The 20,983-nt window shown below is 39.7% G+C and overlaps 1 protein-coding gene across 2 annotated transcripts; it reads left to right on the plus strand.

The window, feature by feature from the left end:
- Positions 1-1,038: 1,038 nt before the first annotated feature.
- Positions 1,039-20,646, plus strand: sec23ip (SEC23 interacting protein). Of its 2 annotated transcripts, XM_015347648.2 has the most exons (19): positions 1,039-1,205; positions 4,306-4,844; positions 7,050-7,257; positions 7,359-7,552; positions 7,903-7,992; positions 9,352-9,472; positions 9,924-10,013; positions 10,643-10,784; positions 11,499-11,707; positions 12,700-12,815; positions 13,467-13,658; positions 13,837-13,932; positions 14,455-14,667; positions 15,285-15,338; positions 16,529-16,684; positions 17,159-17,261; positions 18,066-18,251; positions 19,105-19,267; positions 20,116-20,646. In XM_015347648.2, the coding sequence occupies exons 1-19, from the start codon at positions 1,079-1,081 to the stop codon at positions 20,195-20,197; spliced, it is 3,081 nt and encodes a 1,026-aa protein (XP_015203134.2). In that variant the 5' UTR covers positions 1,039-1,078; the 3' UTR covers positions 20,198-20,646. The 2 variants fall into 2 exon arrangements, with proteins under 2 accessions (XP_015203134.2, XP_015203135.2); XM_015347649.2 differs by lacking the exon at positions 15,285-15,338.
- Positions 20,647-20,983: the final 337 nt, after the last annotated feature.

The raw sequence follows: 20,983 nt of genomic DNA on the forward strand, positions 1-20,983 counted from the left end.
AACCTTAACTTGTTCCTTTGCTGCCTATGCACTCTGCCACAGATGCCTTCTTGAATTATTTTTTTGTCAGTTGGAAGACAGATGTGCATTTGAGAAGATGACTGTGATTTCCATTACCATTTGATTTCCAATCAAAAGCACCAGAAAATGATTTAAAAAATGGAGAGAGGGGACTGCGCTGTGCATCTCAAACAACACCTCTTACAACCAACAGAAAAGTGCTACATAGCAAATAAAAGCTTGAGATATTTTTTTAGGAACACTGAGCTTTCCCTGAACAGCAACACTTAGTGCTTAGTGTTGCTCTTTCCTCGAATCGATAAGGGTCAGCTCTGTGTGAGGTAAAAGAGTCCATATACCATTTCCACACAACTTTGTAGGAGGTACAAAAACTGGCTTGTTACATAGTGAGACTAAAGGCCTGCCAGACAAATATGCTTTAGTCTTAAGAACAGGTGTTAGACCTGCTACAAAGAATTCTACAATAATAAACATCAACTGGCTGCCCACAGTTTATGGATAACCCCACAGCTTATGCATAGACCTGCTACAATACTGTCTGCAGTTTCAGGATTTTGGAATATCAGTTTCATGCAGTTATGTCGTATTGAAATTTGGTATGACTATATTCATATCACTAAAACCACTACAAATCAATACTTTATTTGATAAATAATGCTAAATCCTGTTATGCCATCCAATACCGGTCTAAAATTCTGTTTTATGAGGGAATTCCTATTTTTCTGAATTGTAATTATGTTATGCTTGCATTCATAATAATTATTAAGTGATAGTCTGTTAATTATACAATTTAATTAATAAAAGAAATGCAAAATGCCATTACAACCTTAACGTTTCCTGTTTAACAGTATATTTGATTTTTTTTTTGCAACTTTGCTTGTTAGCTGGTTTTGAACCATCTTCAGAGCTGTTGATTTCCATCTTGGTTACTGGCAAAGATACTAGTGGCAAGCTACTCAATGAGCGGATCAGCTGTGTGTGACGTACCTCGACCTTTTACCCCAGATCCGGTCCGTAGAACTGAAGCTGGTAGGATACGTGTAATTGATGTCTGAAAATGGCTGAGAAGAAGCAGAACAGCAGTTCCAGCACAAATCTGCTTTTCTCCACGGCTCCGGAGTTTAACTTCAGCGTACCGTTTATTCCTGTCAGTCAAGCCACCGCGCCTGCGGTGCTTTCGGGAGGTAATGTACCACAGACTGGAGAAGTAATCGGGTGCAGTATTATTAATCTAAATAGTCCGCCTATTCCTGCCTCTTTATTTAACCTGACGATTAAAAAACTGCCAGCTGTGCTTTTCAGTTGTTTCGAGTGAGCACAAAAATGCTGTTGTGGTTGTTTGAAGTTTTTATGCAGTTCGGTGCGAAAATCGTATTAGTGTCCCTGTTGATATCGTGAACAAGCAGGGTTATCAATTACGTTTCAGTTTTACGGTGTTCATTGATTACATTTGATTTTAAAAGACCAACACGCCAAGGCCACAACGCCGTTTCACTTTGAAGTGTGTTATAAAAGTAGATCTAAACTTTGATTTGCCTAAGTATTTTTTTAATTAATAACTTAACAATGTTGATCATCACCAACCGTCATGAATTACTGTAAATAGCTATGATCGATCGATACTCGATACGATTGTATTGATAGCGCTCTATTTACTTTCAAAATCCCAACATTTAAAGATATTTGTGTGTGTGAGGATAGACAGCTTTAAAATTCGCTACGTTTTAATTGGATCAAACTAGAAATATATTTTATTGCTATTAACGATCATGGCAAGGTCAGAATTAAATGAACTTTTTTGTTAGAAAACGAAAAATCTGTCAGTGTGACATTTAGAAGAGTGCCCGGCACAAAGATGAACTGGCCACCTCACCGACGTCGTGTTGGAGTAAACAGGCATTATGTAGTATAAGAGGGCGAGATTAGTTGTTGTCTCAGTTGTCATTATCATATCAGCAAGCATACAGTTAAGCTGTGATCAGCTAAGCTTCCTGCCTTTTAAATGTTATAATTGCATCCTCATTTGAGTATTTCTTTAATAAAGTGTACATTACACAATGGTTACAGATATATTTTCTGATTATGTGTTATCTTTAAAGCAGTGAAACTGAGTATTAAGTATGCTTTTTACTAGACGTGCCCTTATAGGTAACCATTTAATCAATTTATAAAGACCTGTAACAGTATAACTGTGAACCGCAAATAGGTGGTCTGTTAAATTAAGTCTTTCAGAGATCATTCTGGAAAATACATACTGTATACATATATTTGAAGAAATAGTTCAGGTGGGTAGCTGTGTCAGCATGCGTAGGCTGCAAAGGAACAAGTAATAGGTTTATTCCATGCTGAAAAGTGAAGAAAGAAAACACAACATTCTGGCCATTGAGCCTTCTTCGGGTGTGAGCAACCTCCTCATCCTCACACGGCTCCACGGTCGAAACATTGTGTTTTCTTTCTTCTCTTTTCAGCATGGAATTAACCTACTATTTGAAGAAATGCCCAGTGGTACAGAACAGGGAGGTTGCACCATATCAAAAGCTGCCAGCTTAAATTTACCCAAGATCTTTGTCACTAGGTCCTAATTTAGTGTGGGAAGCAACTTAGGTTGAGCCTAATTTTAGTATTTGTTCTGTTTTGTAGTTGTTTCTTTTCCTTTTTATGTTTTGTTGTCTTCAAACATGAACTTCCATGCTGAACACCATCTGTCGCTTGATAAGATTTTTTGCTGCATGAATTACTTTGAAGTCATAGCCAAGAACATTTCCAATTAACCGTTATATTTGGATCTGTAGCCCTGGCTGTAAAAGTATGAAGAGAATACCAGAGTGAGTGTTGCTGTTGAACTGATTACTACTGGTTAACATGCATGAACTCTGAGCATGGAGTGCCATGCATCTTTGTTAGTTATTATAAGAGGAGTATTTGTGTTTCTACAGCTTTTATTTATTATTTTGATATATTATTTTAGTTTTTCTGCAGGGACATGTATAGTTTAAAAATATACCAAGTAAAAATGCCTGATAGGCTGTTGGGATTCCTCAGGAAGTGGAATATTATCTTGCTACGTTCCACTTTCATTCCACTTTTAGGTTGCAAAACCTATGAATAAAGAAGTAAAATATTTTCAGATTCAGTCGTAATGACATCATAGTAAGCCTGCTGGTGCCATCTAACTGATGTCACAATAGCGATTCAGCAGCAGTGTCTCAGTCATAATCTAGTCAACAGCAAGCAGTCTTGCATTAAACTGGACTAGTTTTTAGACCTTTTACTCTCTCTAGCTATGTGTCCATTCTTTTCATAAAGAGGTGAGGAGGAATTATGAAATTTGATGCTTAATCGTAGTCTTTGGAAGCTTAAGCTTACAGATAATAGTATTATTGTGATTAAATGTGAAAAACATAGAAAGTAGTTTAGTGTGGCAAAAAAGAGTTGATTGGACAGAATGATAATCATTGTAACACATGGGCTCTTCAGCTGTGGGTCAGGATCCAAAGTAGGTGTAAATGCTGTTTTTGCGAGTTGAAGCAATGGATGGAGGTGGGTATGAAGCTCCATTTCCTGCTCATGTGTCATGTCCTGGCTTGTGCCCTGTCATCTAGCATGTGTGAGAGAATTGCAGTGTACTGCAACTCACAGAGGATTCCTTAATCAGCTCCTTGCAACAGTTTCCTACTGTATGTAACGCACCTTAAGGAGAGTGTACGAAATGATCATTCCAGAACAGCTAGATCAGAGGTCTAAACTTGGCAGTTCTGTTTTCTTGAAAAAGTTGACCTTTCCAAAATGTGAAAACAACCATAATTTCAGGTTATGGCTGTTTTTTTTTGTCTGGGCTTGGGTATGAATGTTGGAATTTCAATGGGCTAGTGAAGATCCCATGGCACTTTTCATGAGAGTAGTTGGGGTGTAAACCCTTTTGTTCTACCTAGACTTTGCTCCAGGCTTGCCTGTCTAATTGGGCCTGCATGAAGTTCACTGAGCAGGTGAAGGAGTTTCCCACTTCACCTGTTGTGCTGTGTAGAGGGTAGGGGTGGTGATGACTGTAGTGTATCATCCAGGTAGGTGCTACACTTCGTCGTGGATGAAGTAGGTCATCTCCTGTAATTCTATTTTGCCTTGTTGTCCTTGCTCGTCTGGAGAGTAAATTACACTTAAACTCTGGGATTTACTGAAAAGGTTTGGTGCAGGTTGGAGTATATTAGAACCTTGATTATGTAGCTCATTGGGCTTGCCAAGTCTGTGTTCTTGGCCTAATGTTTCTGTGCCTTTTCTTTTAAACAGAGGATTCAGCGGATGTCGGAGAAGAGGACAGTTTCCTTGGCCAGACATCAGAAAATGCAGACCACCCACCTACCTTCAGCTACTTTTCTAAATCCACAACCAGCAGTGATCCTTTTGCCTCGATAGGACAGCAGTGTGCTTCTCCAGCATCTTCGGCAGGGACAGTGACCTCAGTGAGGCCGGCTGTTTCTCTGCCTTCCGTCTGCCCAGGACAAAATGTGTACCCCACCACCTCGGCCTCTCCGTCAAACTTCGCTCAGCCCCCGGTTTCTCAGTTTGGAAATGCAGCTTTTCCGGGCCCTCAGGCAGGGTACACCCTACCGCCGAGCAGCGTAGCCCCACCTAGTGGACAGGCTCAGCCAGCGGGATACAACCCCTACCGCCACACTCCCTTGAGCAGCCGGGCCAACCCCTATCTGGCTCCACCCCAGCTGCAGCAAGGCCAGGCCCAGCAGCTTCAGCAGGCAGCTTTCCTGCAGGCTCCTCCTACTGCCCCGCCCTCTCAGACATTCCAGACTCCGCCTCCGCCGCCATCACAGGTGACTGCTTCGTCCAGTCTTTCATATTGTTGCACGAGCAAGGGACAGTCATTAGATCACTATGATATTAGGAGACATTACCTGTGACCTGGATAGCTCCAAAGATGTTGAAGGACTGTCAAGTCTACAGATCTGCCTGCATACAAGTGATGCATCTGTATTACAGTGCATAGATTAAAGTGCCTGCTGACGGGTTTCTATGCAGTATGCCATAAAATACTAGTTTTAATTAACTAAATACTACTTCTTTATTCATAGGTTTTTTAACCTAAAACGTAGCAAGATAATGTTTCACTTCCTGGGGAATCCCAACAGCCTATGAGTTATTTTTACGTGGTTTATTTTTAAACTATACATGTCCCTGCAGGAAAAAAATGTACAATTAAAGTAATATATCAAAATCAAATATATCAAAAAAGCTTCAGTCTTCTTATATCGTTGCATCTTTGTACTGCTTTAGCTCATTCCTTGTTTTTTTGCAAAATGACTAAACTCCAGTTTATTGGAACTGAACGAGGTAAACTAGTTTAAATCAGATTAACTAGGCTTATATAGTAGTGCTGAACGTGACTTGAAGGGCTTATTGCTGACATAATACCATATCCTGTCCTGTGTGCTTGATGACTGAAATTGTTTTTCTTATTTTTTAATGTTTTTGTAGTATTATTATATTATCTCTCAACTGGGTCTGTCTAAACTATCCCCTTAATTGGTGAAGTAACGTTTTTTTTTACTTCTCCACCTGATTCAATGTGTAGTGGGGCCCCTGTGTATCACGCAGATCATGTCAGTGGCTGATGAAATGGGTGCCCCCCGTTGATAAAGTGCTTAGAGACCCAGTGGGATGAAATGCAATACGAATGCAAGGAATTGATTTTATTTTAGCGGCAATAGGCAGATAACAACACACAAAATGGGATCATGCAGTTTGCTAACATTAGGTTATTTTGTTGTGTGTCAGTGTTTGCTTTTCCCTCATGACTTTTGCTTTGAAACCACTTTGATTCTGTTTTAGAAATGTGTATTGTGAAATTTGAAGGATTTACATTCTCAATTTTTTTTATAGTCAAGGACAAAATATATAGAATTCATACCATAAAAATACCAGAAGGCTTTCTTTTTATATACTGTATGTTAGGGCTTATTTTTCAAAGTTGTGTATCTTCTGTTTTTTATCAGGGGGAATTGAAAATAGCTTGGTATTAATGTTATTTAAGTTTTAGGGTAAAAAAATGCACTGCAATGATATGCAAGTTTAATTCATTTGGTTGATAAAACATTTTGTCTTAATGTCAGACACGGATTGTTGATTTTTATAATACTTGACATTAATGCTAACGCTAGTAGTCTTGCCTTCCAGTGACTTGGTTGTGAAATGTTATTAAGGCTGTCCAGATGAGGGCTTTTTAATTATTACAACCCTGCACTACTGAACATTAGTTGAGGCCTTGCGTGCCTGTTGTTTTCAAGAGATGGAGTAAGGCAGTGGGTGCTGAAGAAGAGGGCAACTATTCAGGAATGTTCAAGAAATTCTAAACATTTTCAGAGTTTTTCTGAGTCTCAGGCACCAAACTGCAATTTGTGCGATTATGAAAACATATTAGGACCTTCTGGCTGTTTAAAAGAATGAATTTAGTTTTCCATGTGTGTACACCTTTACTGTGATAAATTAGTTTGGAATATAGAGTAGTAATTATGTGAGTTGTTATATGTAAGAGATATCTACACAGCTATAAAACATACCACTTGTAGTTTTTTTTTAATAAAAACAATGCCGAATTTATTAGGAAGCAGGTTCCATGGGTTTATCATTGACCCGTATGTGTATTCTTTTGATCAAAATTGTTTTTGGAGAAATGAGTCTACTTGTTTTTTTTAAAAAAAACTATTGTTAAAATAAAAAATGTAGTTGCCAGATTTATGCTAATATTCTGCTTTGCATAGTTTTGCTATATATAACTTTTATATTAATAACCTTAGTCTGTTAAATTTCCCATTGCCTGTTTATACAAACAGGGCACATTGATGATTTAAATTCTTAATCCTGTACTGGTAGAACAATTGTGCTGTTCACTTTCCAGTAGGATATGCTGAAGCCCTTTCCACACGCACGGAGGACAGGTGCTCTAGAGGAAGAGGGTGAGAGGTACTGTAGGTTGACTGAAGGAAGAATTACTCTGACTGTTTTTTATTGTTGATTCCCAGGCTCCTCCCGCTCGGAGTCACGCCCCTCCCCCTGGAGCCCACCCTGCCGGTGCCCTGGTTTCAGCCCCACCCACGATGCCCTATACCTACAATGTGTATGAGCCAGTTCAGCCCCACTGGTTCTACAGCAAGCAAGTGGAGTCCAAGGAGATCTGGTTTCCCTTCAGCATCATCGACTCCATCAAACTGGAGGAGACCTTTAACTCAGGTGAATGAAGAAAGCTCTGCCTTTTTGATCACTTCGTTACTCATCTCGTTGCAAGAATTTCCTGTTCTCAATCTCTTTATTTGGTTTCTGTTCAACACCAGTTCAGCCAGATCCAGAGAATGTAGTGGTGTGTACAGATGGGGGCCGCTACGACGTGCAGCTTTACGACAGGATAAGAACTGCAGTGTACTGGGAAGAGGAGCCTTCAGAAGTCCGGCGCTGCTCCTGGTTTTACAAAGGAGACACAGACAGCAGGTTCATACCTTACTCAGAAGAGTTCAGCGAAAAGCTGGAGGTACGTCTCGGAATGGCTTCATGTGCTGGAAAATGTTGCTGTGTTGAATGTTGTATCTGTTCTTGTGTTTGGTCGTTTTTATAAATATATTGTCTGCTTTAGGCCCAATTTGTCTTGCCCAGACTGGACCTGTATACAGGAGACTGAGAATTTATTGATCTCATACTCTGCCGAAAACACATATTACCAATTTCTCCTGCTCAGAAGGAGAGGCTGTGGTATGATTAATGGACTGCCTTTTTTTTTGAGGAGTTTTTTCAGCTGACATATAAGGAAGGGATCTGGGCTCGTTGAATGCTTCACATTGCCATTATAGTTATGTTGACTCCGTTGGTCTTTGGTTTCTTTAGGGAGAATATAAGAAAGCTGTCACCACCAATCAGTGGCACCGGAGACTGGAATTTCCCACTGGGGAAACTATTGTCATGCACAATCCCAAGGTACTCTTGTAGCCAAAGGCAACGTCTTGAAGCACAATGACAATTTCTGCATGAAGCATGGTCCATACATCCCTCTTGTTTCTGCTCTCTCCTTTGGTCAGCTTCTTATTTTCATTGCTTGATTTTTGTTTTTGAAATGTTTCAACTATTTCTGTGAATAGGAAGAAAGGATTGTGTTACTTTCACAACGGTTATATCAATAAAATAAAATGTTACAAATGGGGGTCACGAAAATGGTGAAAATCAGGAATTGGCTAAGTGGTTTAGTCAATAAGTAAAATAACATTCATAAGCCCTAACTTAGTAAGTGATTTCTCCAGAATACACCTGAGCAGTTGGTATAATTAAAGGCACATTAATTCTTTGTTCTCTCGCACAGCTTTGGTGAAAAGAGTAATATTCCAGGCACACAAGGTTAAACAAAGGTTTAGTAACAATGACAAGACAAATACTTTGCTACACACAACAAAATATACAACACTCAAGTTACTATATATACATTATGTACAGACAAGACGTTTTAGAGGTCTAACATCCTAAACACCCAGAAAACCTCAGACTGATCTAAGTATTAAATAATGCCTACAGAGGCCAAAATAAGAGAGACACTGCATTCTAAATAAATGCAATACAATCTGCAGTTAAATATCTCTCTCTGCAAACCCAGATGCCACAAAATAAATGGGAGCTCCCTATTCTCCCTATTCAAAAATGCACCCACAAGCTGGAAAGACGTCTGTAATAGAAGTATCCTTTTACCCAGGAAACCCTAAAAAGAACAGCAAGCCCTCTCCAGCAAGGTTCAAATACTTAGCTTCAATCAGGTTTTGTCTGGATGATCATGAAGTGGGAGTTCTCGCCTGACGCAAGCTTTGAGTTCCAACTCCTCTCTCGAGGTCTGACCTTCTGTCTCTCCTCTCTTCTTGTCATTTCTGTTTTCTGTTTTTTTCTTCTTCCCTTCTCGCCTCTTAATCTGATTTTATATAGTATATTTCTGGACTGCTCATTAACAATCATTAACCCACAACTTAATTACCTAGGTACATCATGGTAAATATTTTTGATCAGGGCATCCCCCACATCTCGGCAAACATCCCCTCTGCTGTCAAACTGGAAGTGTTTTCAATGCCAAGAGTCACACACTTTATCTAAAACTGTTAGAGACCATTCCTAGTCACCTAACAACAATTATATTTCATTATAATGTTTTAACCCATTATGAAGAAACTGTGATCCTCAGATGGTCTGCAGTTGTAAAACATAACCGTGTTTCTTGACCATGTGCTTTTTACTACTTTTTAATAGTCAAGTTTTAATGCCAGTTCTCTTTGTGATATGATGATTTTTGGTTGGTGTCAGGTAATAGTGCAGTTCCAGCCCTCAGCAATGCCCGATGAGTGGGGGACAACACAGGATGGCCAGACCAGGCCCAGGGTTGTGAAGAGAGGCATTGATGATGACCACGATGACATCCCTGATGGTAAAAAAGACTCCTCTTGTCTCGATTCTTTTTTATGACCGAATTCTTTTCAATTCGAACATTTCTAAGAGCCCTTTCTAATATGTATGCTTGTGAAACATGTATTTCAAAACCCAAAAATAGTCACTCCAGAAGAAATAATCCACATCAGCAAAAAGAATTGCTGAGTTGCCTGCTTGATGTGAGGAGCAATGTATTCCAGCTGTATAAACGAGAATGTGTCATAAGATTTGGACATTTTTTTATAATAATTCAAGAAGTAAATGTTCTGAACTTCCTTATTATCTCCTTAGTTCTTTTAGTCTTTCATTTTTGTCTTTCCTCATTCTAGTCTGAGATGCCATTGAACTGAATTTTTGCTCAGATATGCTTAACAAAACCTTTACATTTATAATATACTTACATTAATGGCATAGTAGAAGATTGTGTTGATGTTTTTTAATGCCCGCAGGAGAGCTTCGTCAGGTGGATCACCTGGTTTTCATGGTGCACGGAATAGGGCCTGTCTGTGACCTCAGGTTCAGGTCGATGGTTGAGTGCGGTAAGCCTTCACGTTACCTCACATGCAGTTAAAGTAGAACCATAAATATATGTGATATTTATACAAGTCAACAGCATTAGTCTGACACCTGCAATGGACTGGCATCCTGTCCAGGGTGTACCTGGCCTTGTGCCCATGGTTCTCTTGTGACTCTGAACTGAAAGAAGCAGTTAGAATAGGATGGATGGATCGGCATTAGTGTAGTGCTTTTTACCGAGAAGCACAAGAACATCCTTTTCCTTAATTTCTTGTCACTTGTTTTATAGTGTTTTTTAAATTAAATGTCAATGACTAGAAAAAGTGTAAAGATTACAGCGGTGAAGGACCTAAAAAAATCATCTGAGCTGTACAAGGGTCTGCTGCCCATGTCTGTCTTTACCTTCATGCTTTTGGAAAACTCATTGGTATCTGATTGGGGCATATACCATAGAAAGTTAATCATTTAAAAAAAAAAGGATTTAATTTGTTCTGCCGTGAGATTTAGTTTTCCTCCACTGGAGGGCGCTGTTTAATCAGAATAGAGACCAACTTCACAGAGGTGGTTTAGTCAAAGATTGCCAGGCTCGGCTATCGCCTTCTTTGTTACTGCCGTAACGTTTCATGGAAACGTTTCTACGTTGCATCTTCAGTGGATGACTTCCGGAGCGTCTCTCTCAAGCTGCTGCAGAGCCACTTCAAGAAGGCGCTGGAGGACCGAGCCATCAGCCGCGTGGAGTTCCTCCCAGTTCAGTGGCACACAGCCCTGCACGGGGACGCCACTGGTGTGGACAGGTGAGGACTTGCGACTTCCCTCAGAGATCAGACTGCCCTCGACCACAAGTCCCCATAGCTCCCTGTTCTAAAGAGGGGACTACCAGTCTACTGGCCTCTGTCTGTCAGCTAGTTACACTGTTTAATAATGAGGAGCAAGCAATGCTGTAAGATAAGATCACTTTATTGGCCATATACAATTTCTTGTATTAGGAATTATTTGTCTTTTTTCACATACCCCAACTTGCTCTCCATGAGACACACAGATAGGGAGAGAAGCTTGGGGTCAGAGCGCAGGGTCAGCCATTTATACAGCGCCCTTGGAGCAGTTGGGGTTAAGGGCCTTGCTCAGGGGCCCAACGGAGTAGGATTCCTCTGCCGGCCGTGGGATACAAACTCGCAACGTTCCAGCCACAGGCGCAGATCCTTAGCCACAGAGCCACCGCCCCGCCCTATTTCTCTTATTTGGGAATGTACTTAAAAATGACATTGATTTCTACATTGAGGATTCCAATCTACTAAAAGTAATCTATTCCAGTGGCTCTGATGTGCTAATGGCATTATAGCTTCATACATTAAGCTCTCACAGGAATATTAGACACAAAGCAGTTTTTTTCTTTTTTCTTCCATCTCACTATTACCTACTGTGAGTCATTATATAATGTTTTAGAATAACATGGTACAAGAGACTGCTCAATAGATGCACTTGAGTATTTTTTTTTGCCTCTCATCCAGGCGAATCAAGAAAATTACGCTGCCAAGTACAGGCCGATTGCGCCACTTCACCAATGAGACTCTGCTGGACGTCTTATTCTACAACAGCCCTACCTACTGCCAGACTATTGTGGATAAAGTGGCACTGGAACTGAATCGACTGCATGCGCTGTTCATGAGCCGAAACCCAGACTTTAAAGGAGGCGTTTCAGTAGCTGGACACAGTTTAGGTAAAGGCACTACTGTATTTCTCAATTCAGCACTGCTGCTCGATCAAGAGTTAAGAACAGAAGCTGCTGGTTACTGAGCTTCAGAATATGGTGCTCACCAAAAACTGATATTTCAGTACAGGGGATTAAAAAAAAATAGATAAAATATACTAACAGAATATTAACTGGATCCCTCGTGATGTTCATTTTGAAACATGCCACTCATCAGTGTTTTTCATTGATAAACCTTTCTTTTCTAGTAGTGTATTTGTCACTTTATCATTTTGCCAGTAAGAAGTATAAGACATACCAAGGGCATGGGTTGTTTTGGTGAATATCAGGTTTTTTAAATATTTGCTTTTATCATTATGGTAATTAATGGGACAGAAAAATATGTTTTTATAGATACCATTACTATAATCATTATGAAACAAAACGTTAATGTTGTATAAAGGAAAATATTTTAGTGAGCATATGGTAAATCTGTTCTCTTACCAGTATAGAAAACGGTGCAACATAACCAATTTTCTGGTCTTCAAATTCAGCAAAGTTCTTCTCACTGCTGTTATTTTCATTATCAGTGCTACTCCTGGTAAAAAAAAATTCAGGGGAGTATGAAGCTGCACTAATCAGTGTGTGTGCTGGCTCAAGCATAGGCCTTGGACAGTCAGCAGTACCTTCTCTGACTTCTCAGAACAAGGCAAAACTATGCATTTTCTCAAGCACCTGTGTTTACTTGCAACTTATAATACAGATACTGGTGCTTTTGCAAAAGGTAACTTGTTTCTTGTGGCATGACTGAAGGTTGCTTTAGTACATTGGCTTATGCACGATACCAATCATCACTAATCTTGAAGTTATATCTGCAGGATATAAGGCTAATATTTTTGGAGAATTTGCAAAGAGAAAAAAGGATCTTATATACCTGAAAATATTGTAAATAGAAAAATGCATGTCATGTTGCTTCAAAGTAGCTCTTCTACCATTTTCACTTACATTTCCATTCTTTGCAGGATCCCTTATTCTTTTCGACCTGTTGTCTAATCAGAACAATACCTCCCAGCTGCCAGCCCCTGCACTTTCCATTCCCAATGGTGGAAACCCTCCAGAAGCCAGCAACCTCAAACAGGTACAAGTGCCAGGGCGTATGTGTCTTCTCTAGAAGATGTAATGGTACCCTAACTCCATTGATCATTGGACATCCCCTGCTGTCCCTCCTTAAGGCTCATCCTGCTGTGACAACATTTAAGGAGGATAATGCACGTGCTGCAATGGTAACAGTGGCTTTTTTGTGAAATAAGAATTTGTCCAAAACAAAAAGTTATGCCACAGATGACCTATGTACCAGATTTGAGCCGTAGCGAACCTTTATGTGGGATTTCTAAGATAATTTGTGGCATTTAAAGTTCAGAGACCAATGAACAAGGCTCTAATTCAACCAATTGAACTAAAAGAGTAGCAGGACAGAAGCTCATCACATGGTATCTGCTAAATGGTGCAAAGCATGCGTCCCAGGTGTACATCACTTCCAAAAGTGGCACACACTCCTAACCTGCATTGTTTAATTAATCTTTGTAATGTCTTTAATAATAAAATATCCATGCACCTCCCAAACACGATTATACGTGTACACCTCATTGCCATTTTCTAACTTTGTGAAACGTTTGCGATTTTTATGCTCATATTTTGTTCACTTTTATCAATTACAGGAGACGCAAAATCTCCTTTTTAATATTAAAATAAACTGATGCCAATTCTGTTTTTCTTTCTTGCATTTTAGATGGGGGGCTCAAACCCCGCTCTGCAGGGAAGTGATCTGCTTGCCAGTGGTGAACTTGCAGAGGATGTAGAGGAAGAGGAGGTTGAGGAGGAAGGAGAGGAGCTTACGAGTCTGTCTGCAGCTCTGGAGCAGCTCAGCCTCTCAGAATATCTCAGCACCTTTGAGAAAGAGAAGATTGATATGGAGTCCCTGGTCAGAATAAAGACAAAAACTTAGTTTAAATACTTCACAAAGTGCAGTGTAGCTTCTTTTAAATGCTAGAAATGCTCATTTAGGAAATCTTAAGTTAATCTTAGATTAAAACTAGAATTTTCTTTCTTAGAAAATGTCCATTATTATTCATCTTTTCTGTTCTTCCCAATTTCAATAGCTCATGTGTACTGTGGATGACCTGAAGGAGATGGGAATTCCCTTGGGGCCAAGGAAAAAACTTGCCAAGTTTGTCAAAGAAAGAGTTAGCAAGCAGGTAGGCACGTCTTTCCTTTCCAGTTCCATAGTCATTACTGGTTCATATCCTGTTTGGGGTTGATTTCTGAACTGATTGGGACTAATCCACAGACCTTGATGATGCTACATTATGTTTTTCTTTAGTGTCACTTGGTGATGTCATTGGGCACTTTCTTAGCAGACAGCAGTTAGGGTTTTTCAATGCTTTCCATTGCATGGCTTGGGCATCATTAAGTATAGATGTGGAAACAGAATCTGGCTAAACAGTGGCGGTGGGGTACACACACTGGTGTATTGTACATGGATGGAAGTAGGACTTTGCTAGGCTGGGGCAATTCAGTGAATTTCCGATTCCAGTAAGTGCTGTGTTATGCAGTAGTTGAGAGTTTTAATTGCCACCTAGTCATGCCCTCAACAGATTAAGGGTGTAAACAGTCTTAAAGACCTGAAGTAAACTTGAATGTAGTGCTACAATGAACTTAGCTGGTAGCACTAATTGGCCTCATTTGTTTTTAATTGTTTGGGACTGCGCCCTGGTTAGGAAAGGCGAAAGGCTGCAGCAGAGAGGAAGGCAGCGGCGGAGGCGCTGAGGAAAGCCAAGCAGGAGGCCGCTCTGCAGGCCAGAGAAGAGGCGGCGGCAGCGGCTCAGCTCTCCCACTCGCAGCCAGACCCCTCCAGAAGGAGGCTCTCCGTCGGCGGCACAGTCTCTTCAATGCATGTGGACTACGACTACTTTGAAGTTGGCACAGGCCAAGTGGGTATCATTCCATCTGTAGATTTAACAAGAATAATTTTTCTCTCCTTCTGAAACAATGTCCCCTGTACAGGAGAGAGAAGGTTTTCTGTGGTGGGAGGCATTGCGGTTTTAACCATCTGAGGTGTTTTGGAATAAACAGGCACGGTCAAAATTTTCCTGGCGACACTTTGTATCTGCCTGCGTCCAATGTGTTGTCTCCCTAACTGGGGCATTGAAAGGTCTCACAGAATGTTACTTGGAGGGGCTAGGAAGTGGGTGAATGTGCAAGATTGCTCACTAGGCCTCCACGTCAGCTGTGATGAAGAGGGAAAAGGGGGGAGGCTGGCGGGTGGGGGGTTGCAGAGAGAGATGCAGTCCCAGATAAGTGGGTTCTGAGACCAAGAGCCACATTCTGAATACTTTGTCCTGTGCGGTATGTGTTGATATTAAAGGGGGAAAATTCTACCAGTGGTATGTGCGTTAACCACATCTTTAAGTGACAAAAATCAAAAAGGTTGATTTAGCAGAAACAGGAAATGCCCTTTTCAACCCTCCCTATTGATTTTTTTTGTCTTATCATGAGTAATGGAACGCTAACAGTCACTTCTCCTAACCTTTGTTTTTCCTTTAATTAGCGATCCTATTGCTATGATTCGGGGTACAAAACATTTGAGAATGGGACTGGTCAGGTCAGTGTGCTCATGAAGTTGCAAAATGCTTTGCTTTGCCTTTTCTGGAGCTCTAAAGTTTGCTTTGAGTTAGTGAAGTTAGTTTAATAAACAGAACTTGGGTAGTGCCCAAAATCGAACTGAAAGTATTGCTACTGTAACTTTAGTTATTATCCTTTCAGCATTTTGATTTTTTAGTGTATGGTTGTGTAAAATCTGAAGCATTTTGAATTTTCATTAGGCAGAAGAGGATACATATATTTCACGTTTTTATTTAGGTCTGAAGCTGTTTTGTGATTAGATAAAACCTCTTTGTAAATTAAGATAATTGACATGTAAGGTTTTTTAATTTATTGCTATACCGAGAAACCTGTGGGCGTTCAAGCATTTTGATTCTGCAACATTCCCGCAGAGATAAAGATAAAGGGGGATTATTATGTTAAATATTATGGTAGACCCTTCAGAAGTGCATTCACTTTTCTGAAAACCTAATCCCATTTTAAAATGCCTGCATAAGACCCATATCATATGCAGCTGTTTCATTCTGAAAGCTGTGCCATTTGACAACTAAACAGTGTCACTGGCTTTAGGACATCTTTTCTTCATTTTCTACAGTATTGAATGTAAGGCTAATATTGGAGGGGTTTTATCTTATCTTATTAATCCTCGTTTGTCTCATTGGTAGTGCTTGTTTGGGAAACGGAAACCATTTCAACATTAAGATCTTTACTCTGCTAGGTTAGTGCTGAGGTGCACAAGTCCAGACCTGGAAGGCCACAGGTCTGCAAGTATGACAAATTACCAACATTTTAAAAGCCTTAGAAAAGGGGTGGTCCAAATTAAAGCAAATTAAATCAGTTGCTTAATGCAAAAAAAAATCACAAGATGATGTGGGATGAACTGTACCTCATCAAAGTTTTTGTGTGAATTAAAGGAGAAGGGAATCAATCATATTTCAGTACCAGAACACAGAAAAAGAATTACCCTCTTTTTTATTGTATTGCAAATGTATATAAAACATGCTGTTTAACAAGATTCCCTTCATTTGTTAAGTCATAAAATAGTGTGTATTTATTATGTGATAACTTCCATGGACACCAAAGCTTTTACAAATATTTTTGAAATAATTTCACTGTTGGGCACTATTTAACATCTGTGCATGGTAAAAGGCTATATTATTCTGGGTTTTTGTTTTCTCTCTTTTATCGTAGGTGTCTGTGGTTTACCATTCATTGGTCTTTGAACCGATGAATTTCTTTGCCTTGGGTTCCCCCATCGGAATGTTTCTGACTGTGCGGGGGCTGGAGAAGATTGAAGAAAGCTACCACCTGCCCACCTGTAGGGGTTTCTTCAATATTTATCACCCTGTGAGTCACAGCAACCCCTTCTTCGTCAGCCTCAAGCTCTTGCGTGTCTCCTTGGGAGGAACAGCACTTGAGATGCTTGCATCTCTGATAGCCATGTGCAGAGATCTAACGGAGGTCTTCAGGAAGGATGACTCCAGGGGCCTTGTTTGATCAAGTAATGAAGGTGTATGGCCCCAGGTCCAGTGTGTGTCCAGTACCAGCTGTGAATGCATTATAAAAAATATACTGACATCCAAGCAAATATTTGAGTGTAATGTCAGATCGTTTTAGAAGTTCTAGCCACTGTAGTTGCAGGAAATCCAGTTCTTTATAGTGCCTTTTTCCATGAAGAGTAAATAAGGTTTAGTAAATTCTTACTAAAATGCTTTTTCCCCACAAAATCCATTATACACATGAAGGTTCCCCGTTAAGGGGGTTGGAGGTCCTTCAGCTGGAAGCAGGGCTCATTGCTGTTCTGTATTTTTCCTTTTACAGCTGGACCCAGTGGCGTACAGGATTGAACCAATGATTGTTCCTGACCTGGATTTAAAGCCAGTCCTAATTCCGCATCACAAGGGAAGGAAGAGGCTTCATCTGGGTAAGAATGTTCGTTAGGTAACACAATCCTGCTTTTGGCACAGTTGTTGTTCCTGGCGTGCCCATATCAACATTGTCCAGTTTCTTCAGAATGAGCAGAAGTTTGACATGTACAAAACTATATAGGCATTTCTGTGGTTCTAGTCAAAACTGCATGACCCTATTTCTCATCAGCTTCCCTGTTGCCTTAGCTTGTAGTTCCATAGTTTGGAAATGAGGTAATCAAGTAATTAAATTGTGATGAAATATGTGATCTGTAGCCCACGAAATCACTTAAGTATTTTTTAAATGTGCTGCGATTGAATTTGTGGCAATGTTTTTGTGACGGTAGACCTGCTACACATTCTAAATAATAAATGGCTGTGAATGTGAAGCCTAATGTGTGCACTAATGTTAGACAATCACAACCACATGATCTACTTATACAAAGTACTCCAGCTATGACCTCTCATTTTATAACCTCAGCTATGGTGATTAAATAAAGTCCCGCTGACGTTCAATCAGAATACAGGGTGGAAAATACAACTAACTTGTATACACATCTCCTTCTGCTTGAACTAGTACAGCTTGAAATGCACAAGCACCCTCATGAAGCTGCATTGAGAATTTTAAAGAAAAGGTCATACTGAAAAGAATAACTTTTAGAATTGAAGCACTGGACTTATGAACTTACTTGCCAAGCCAAGAGTTGGCAAAACTGAGTCCTGGCAAGCTCTGGCATAAATGACACATTGTTAGCAGGGTTTTAACACTTCCTTTGCAAGGTGTATTGTATTTGCCGGACCCGGTGTGCTTTGCTTTGCAGAACTTAAAGAAAGTCTAACACGAATGGGCTCCGATTTGAAGCAAGGTTTCATTAGCTCCCTGAAGAGCGCCTGGCAGACCCTGAACGAGTTTGCCCGGGCTCACACCTCCTCTCCACAGCTGCAGGCCGAGCTGGAGAAAGTGGCCAACCAAATCAAAGAGGAGGAGGAGAAGCAGGTTGACGAAGGTGAGCCCCTGACAGGGATTCCCACATGTACAAATTCAGTTTCATGAAGATGACAAAAAGCGGCTCTGGTGACAACCAGATATTTTAATAGCAGTGAATTTGACATCAACATTTGATTCACAGGAATCCGAATGCGTTCACATTTGACTTGTTTGGTTGCAAAGGGTTAACACAGCAATGTCTCAGACAGAATCTGTTGTTTGTTTACAGTAAGAGGGATCTTATACTTGCTTTAATATGTTATTTATCCGGGAATAACAATCTCTGAGGGCTCTGTGAATCCGTTCCAAGGACCCCTTAAAACACAAAATATACAGGCTTAAGTATTGTATTATAAATGGTATTTCTTTTTTATATATTTTATGATGGGTAACAGACTCGTTATGACTTTCATCTGCCATCCTTAAATATGAAAATGAATACATGCATTCATAATTAATCTGATTATCTGATTGAGATTATCGAAATCTGATCTGGATGCCATCATTTGAAGTTGTCTTGGAATAACGTACGGGAGAGTATTTTTGTATAATTCTGGAGTAGAAGGAAGTCCCCTTGAATTTAAGTGTGCTATGGACAATACAGCAGGGAAATTCCAGATTCACAACAGATTGTGTGATGCCTTCAGAGGGAGTGTGCTGTGTGTATGAGTAGTCTTCATCTATAATGTTTGTAGGAGACATCTATAAATATGCACAGTATATTGGTAATGGGAATATATAAAAATAATCCAGCTGAACATTTTTTTTCTAAAGTGCAAGTGTCTCATGATACAAAAATTTTTATGTGGTTCTCTAGGCACTTCTGCATGAGACATTTTTGTCTGTAACTTTTAACCTTGATTTTTTTCTAGAAATCAAAATGATAGAAAGCCCAGACCAGATAAAGGAGGATGACCTTGCTGTGAAAATTGGAATGCTGAATGGAGGGAACCGCATTGACTATGTCTTACAAGAGAAACCTATCGAGAGCTTCAATGAGTATCTGTTTGCCCTTCAGAGCCATTTGTGTTACTGGTAAGAAGAAATACAGGAGGGGTTTTGGTTCTTTACTTCTATGTAAAATGAACATAATTAATTATTATTAATTTTAAATTAAAGACCTGAAGTCCATGTCAGGAAAACCCAAAATGACTTGCGTCCTGTTCATTGAATGTTGACGCCATTGAATGATGTTCATTGAATGTCACAAGTTTTAGACCAGAAACACGAGGAGCCCCACCCGATGGTTATTTGTATTAAAGTGATCCAAAGATCTGCTCAAGCCTTTTCTTTATAAAAGAAAACTAGTTATCAACCTTAAGAACGTGGTAGAATAGCCATTTAAGACATTTTTTTTCTTATAGTTTTAACTTGTGTCCGTTGAGTTGGGTACCTGTGTGGTCTTTTTTGTTGAAGACAAGTTTTACTTTGTTTTACTGATAGCGTGGGTCATTTTAATGTAAAGTTGTAACCAAAGCAGTCTTTTCTTGAGTGCTTCTAGAAACTGCTCATCCACAACATACCCAGTTCAACATGTACAGCATACCCACACCCTTTGCTGTCCTGAATTTCATCTTACCAGTCTTGACTTCCACATATTTCCTGGCCTCTTTGTTGAAAATTACTAGTTGCATTGACTTCAACAATGGTGTATTAGACATATTTTTGGGAGATTGAAACAGTGCTTTCAGGATTCGATCAAGTCAGGTGTACGATTCATCTGTTAAATCTACAGTAGGTCAGAAGTGTTACAAGCAGATTTAATGTTCATGTTTAGCTATGGACTCAACCAAACAACAATCCGCTATATCTGTGTAATAAGGTTTTTGTGATGTTTTATGCATTTTCAGCCTAACCATCAAATGTATTCTTTCTTTTATCAGGGAATCTGAAGATACTGCCTTGCTGATTCTTAAGGAAATCTACAAGACAATGGGGATTAGCCCTGAACAATCCATACACTGATGACCTTAGCCAGAGATTGTATGCCAAATCATAATATATTCTGCATTTATTTTGAATTCCTTTTTATCGAAAGTCAAAGCTGGTAGACTGCTTTCAAAAGTATGAAATGACGTTTATGACAGGCTAGTGATCAAGTAACAAGATAAATACAACAGTATTTGGCCATATGTCTTAAATTAAGAAAACTAAACTGTGTAACGAATTCCAGACAGGAATACTTTGGTTTATTCTTAAACTTTTATATTATGTGAGTGATGCAGAGAAGCTGATGTTGGTGATAGTTGCTTCTGAAGCTAAAAGAGATTAAATGGCATGTGAGAGAAATCATGGACTTTTTCAATTCAGTATTGTTAAAAAACAAACGTAGCCAAACCTACTCTGGTTGTAGGCCACATATATTCAGTCTGAAGGCACAGCAACAGTCCACAATAAACATTAATTTACCATGACTCTGGTTTGCTTTTTTATTTTGTTTAACGGGACTAATTGTGATACATGTCTCTTGCAGTGTTTGCTTAAATAATTCTCAGTACAGTTTTTGTTAAGCAAAGGTGCACTTGGTCGTTTACCTGCTAACTGTTTGAGAAAACCGTCTTTTCTGGTCAATACTCAATGTATTCTCAAATCATGTCTAATTAGTATGATAGAATTTTCATGTCATTTTATTTGCCAAACCGCTTTATACCACACGGTGTAGCTGGAAGCGGGAACCTACCCAGCAGGCAACGAGCGCAAGGCAGGTACACCCTGGATGGGACGCCAGTCCATCACAGGGCCAGTGCAAGC

The sequence above is a fragment of the Lepisosteus oculatus genome, chromosome 4 (genome assembly GCF_040954835.1).
Source record: "Lepisosteus oculatus isolate fLepOcu1 chromosome 4, fLepOcu1.hap2, whole genome shotgun sequence".
NCBI lineage: Eukaryota > Metazoa > Chordata > Actinopteri > Semionotiformes > Lepisosteidae > Lepisosteus > Lepisosteus oculatus.

What these genes read in the sequence shown, in the direction of transcription:
- sec23ip (XM_015347648.2), top strand. Translation starts at nt 1,079, where the DNA reads ATGGCTGAGAAGAAGCAGAACAGCAGTTCCAGCACAAATCTGCTTTTC. An exon ending in CGCCTCCGCCGCCATCACAG is followed by an intron (nt 4,845 to 7,049) that starts GTGACTGCTTCG and finishes GTTGATTCCCAG; the next exon opens with GCTCCTCCCGCTCGGAGTCA. An exon ending in TCTTCAATATTTATCACCCT is followed by an intron (nt 16,685 to 17,158) that starts GTGAGTCACAGC and finishes TTCCTTTTACAG; the next exon opens with CTGGACCCAGTGGCGTACAG.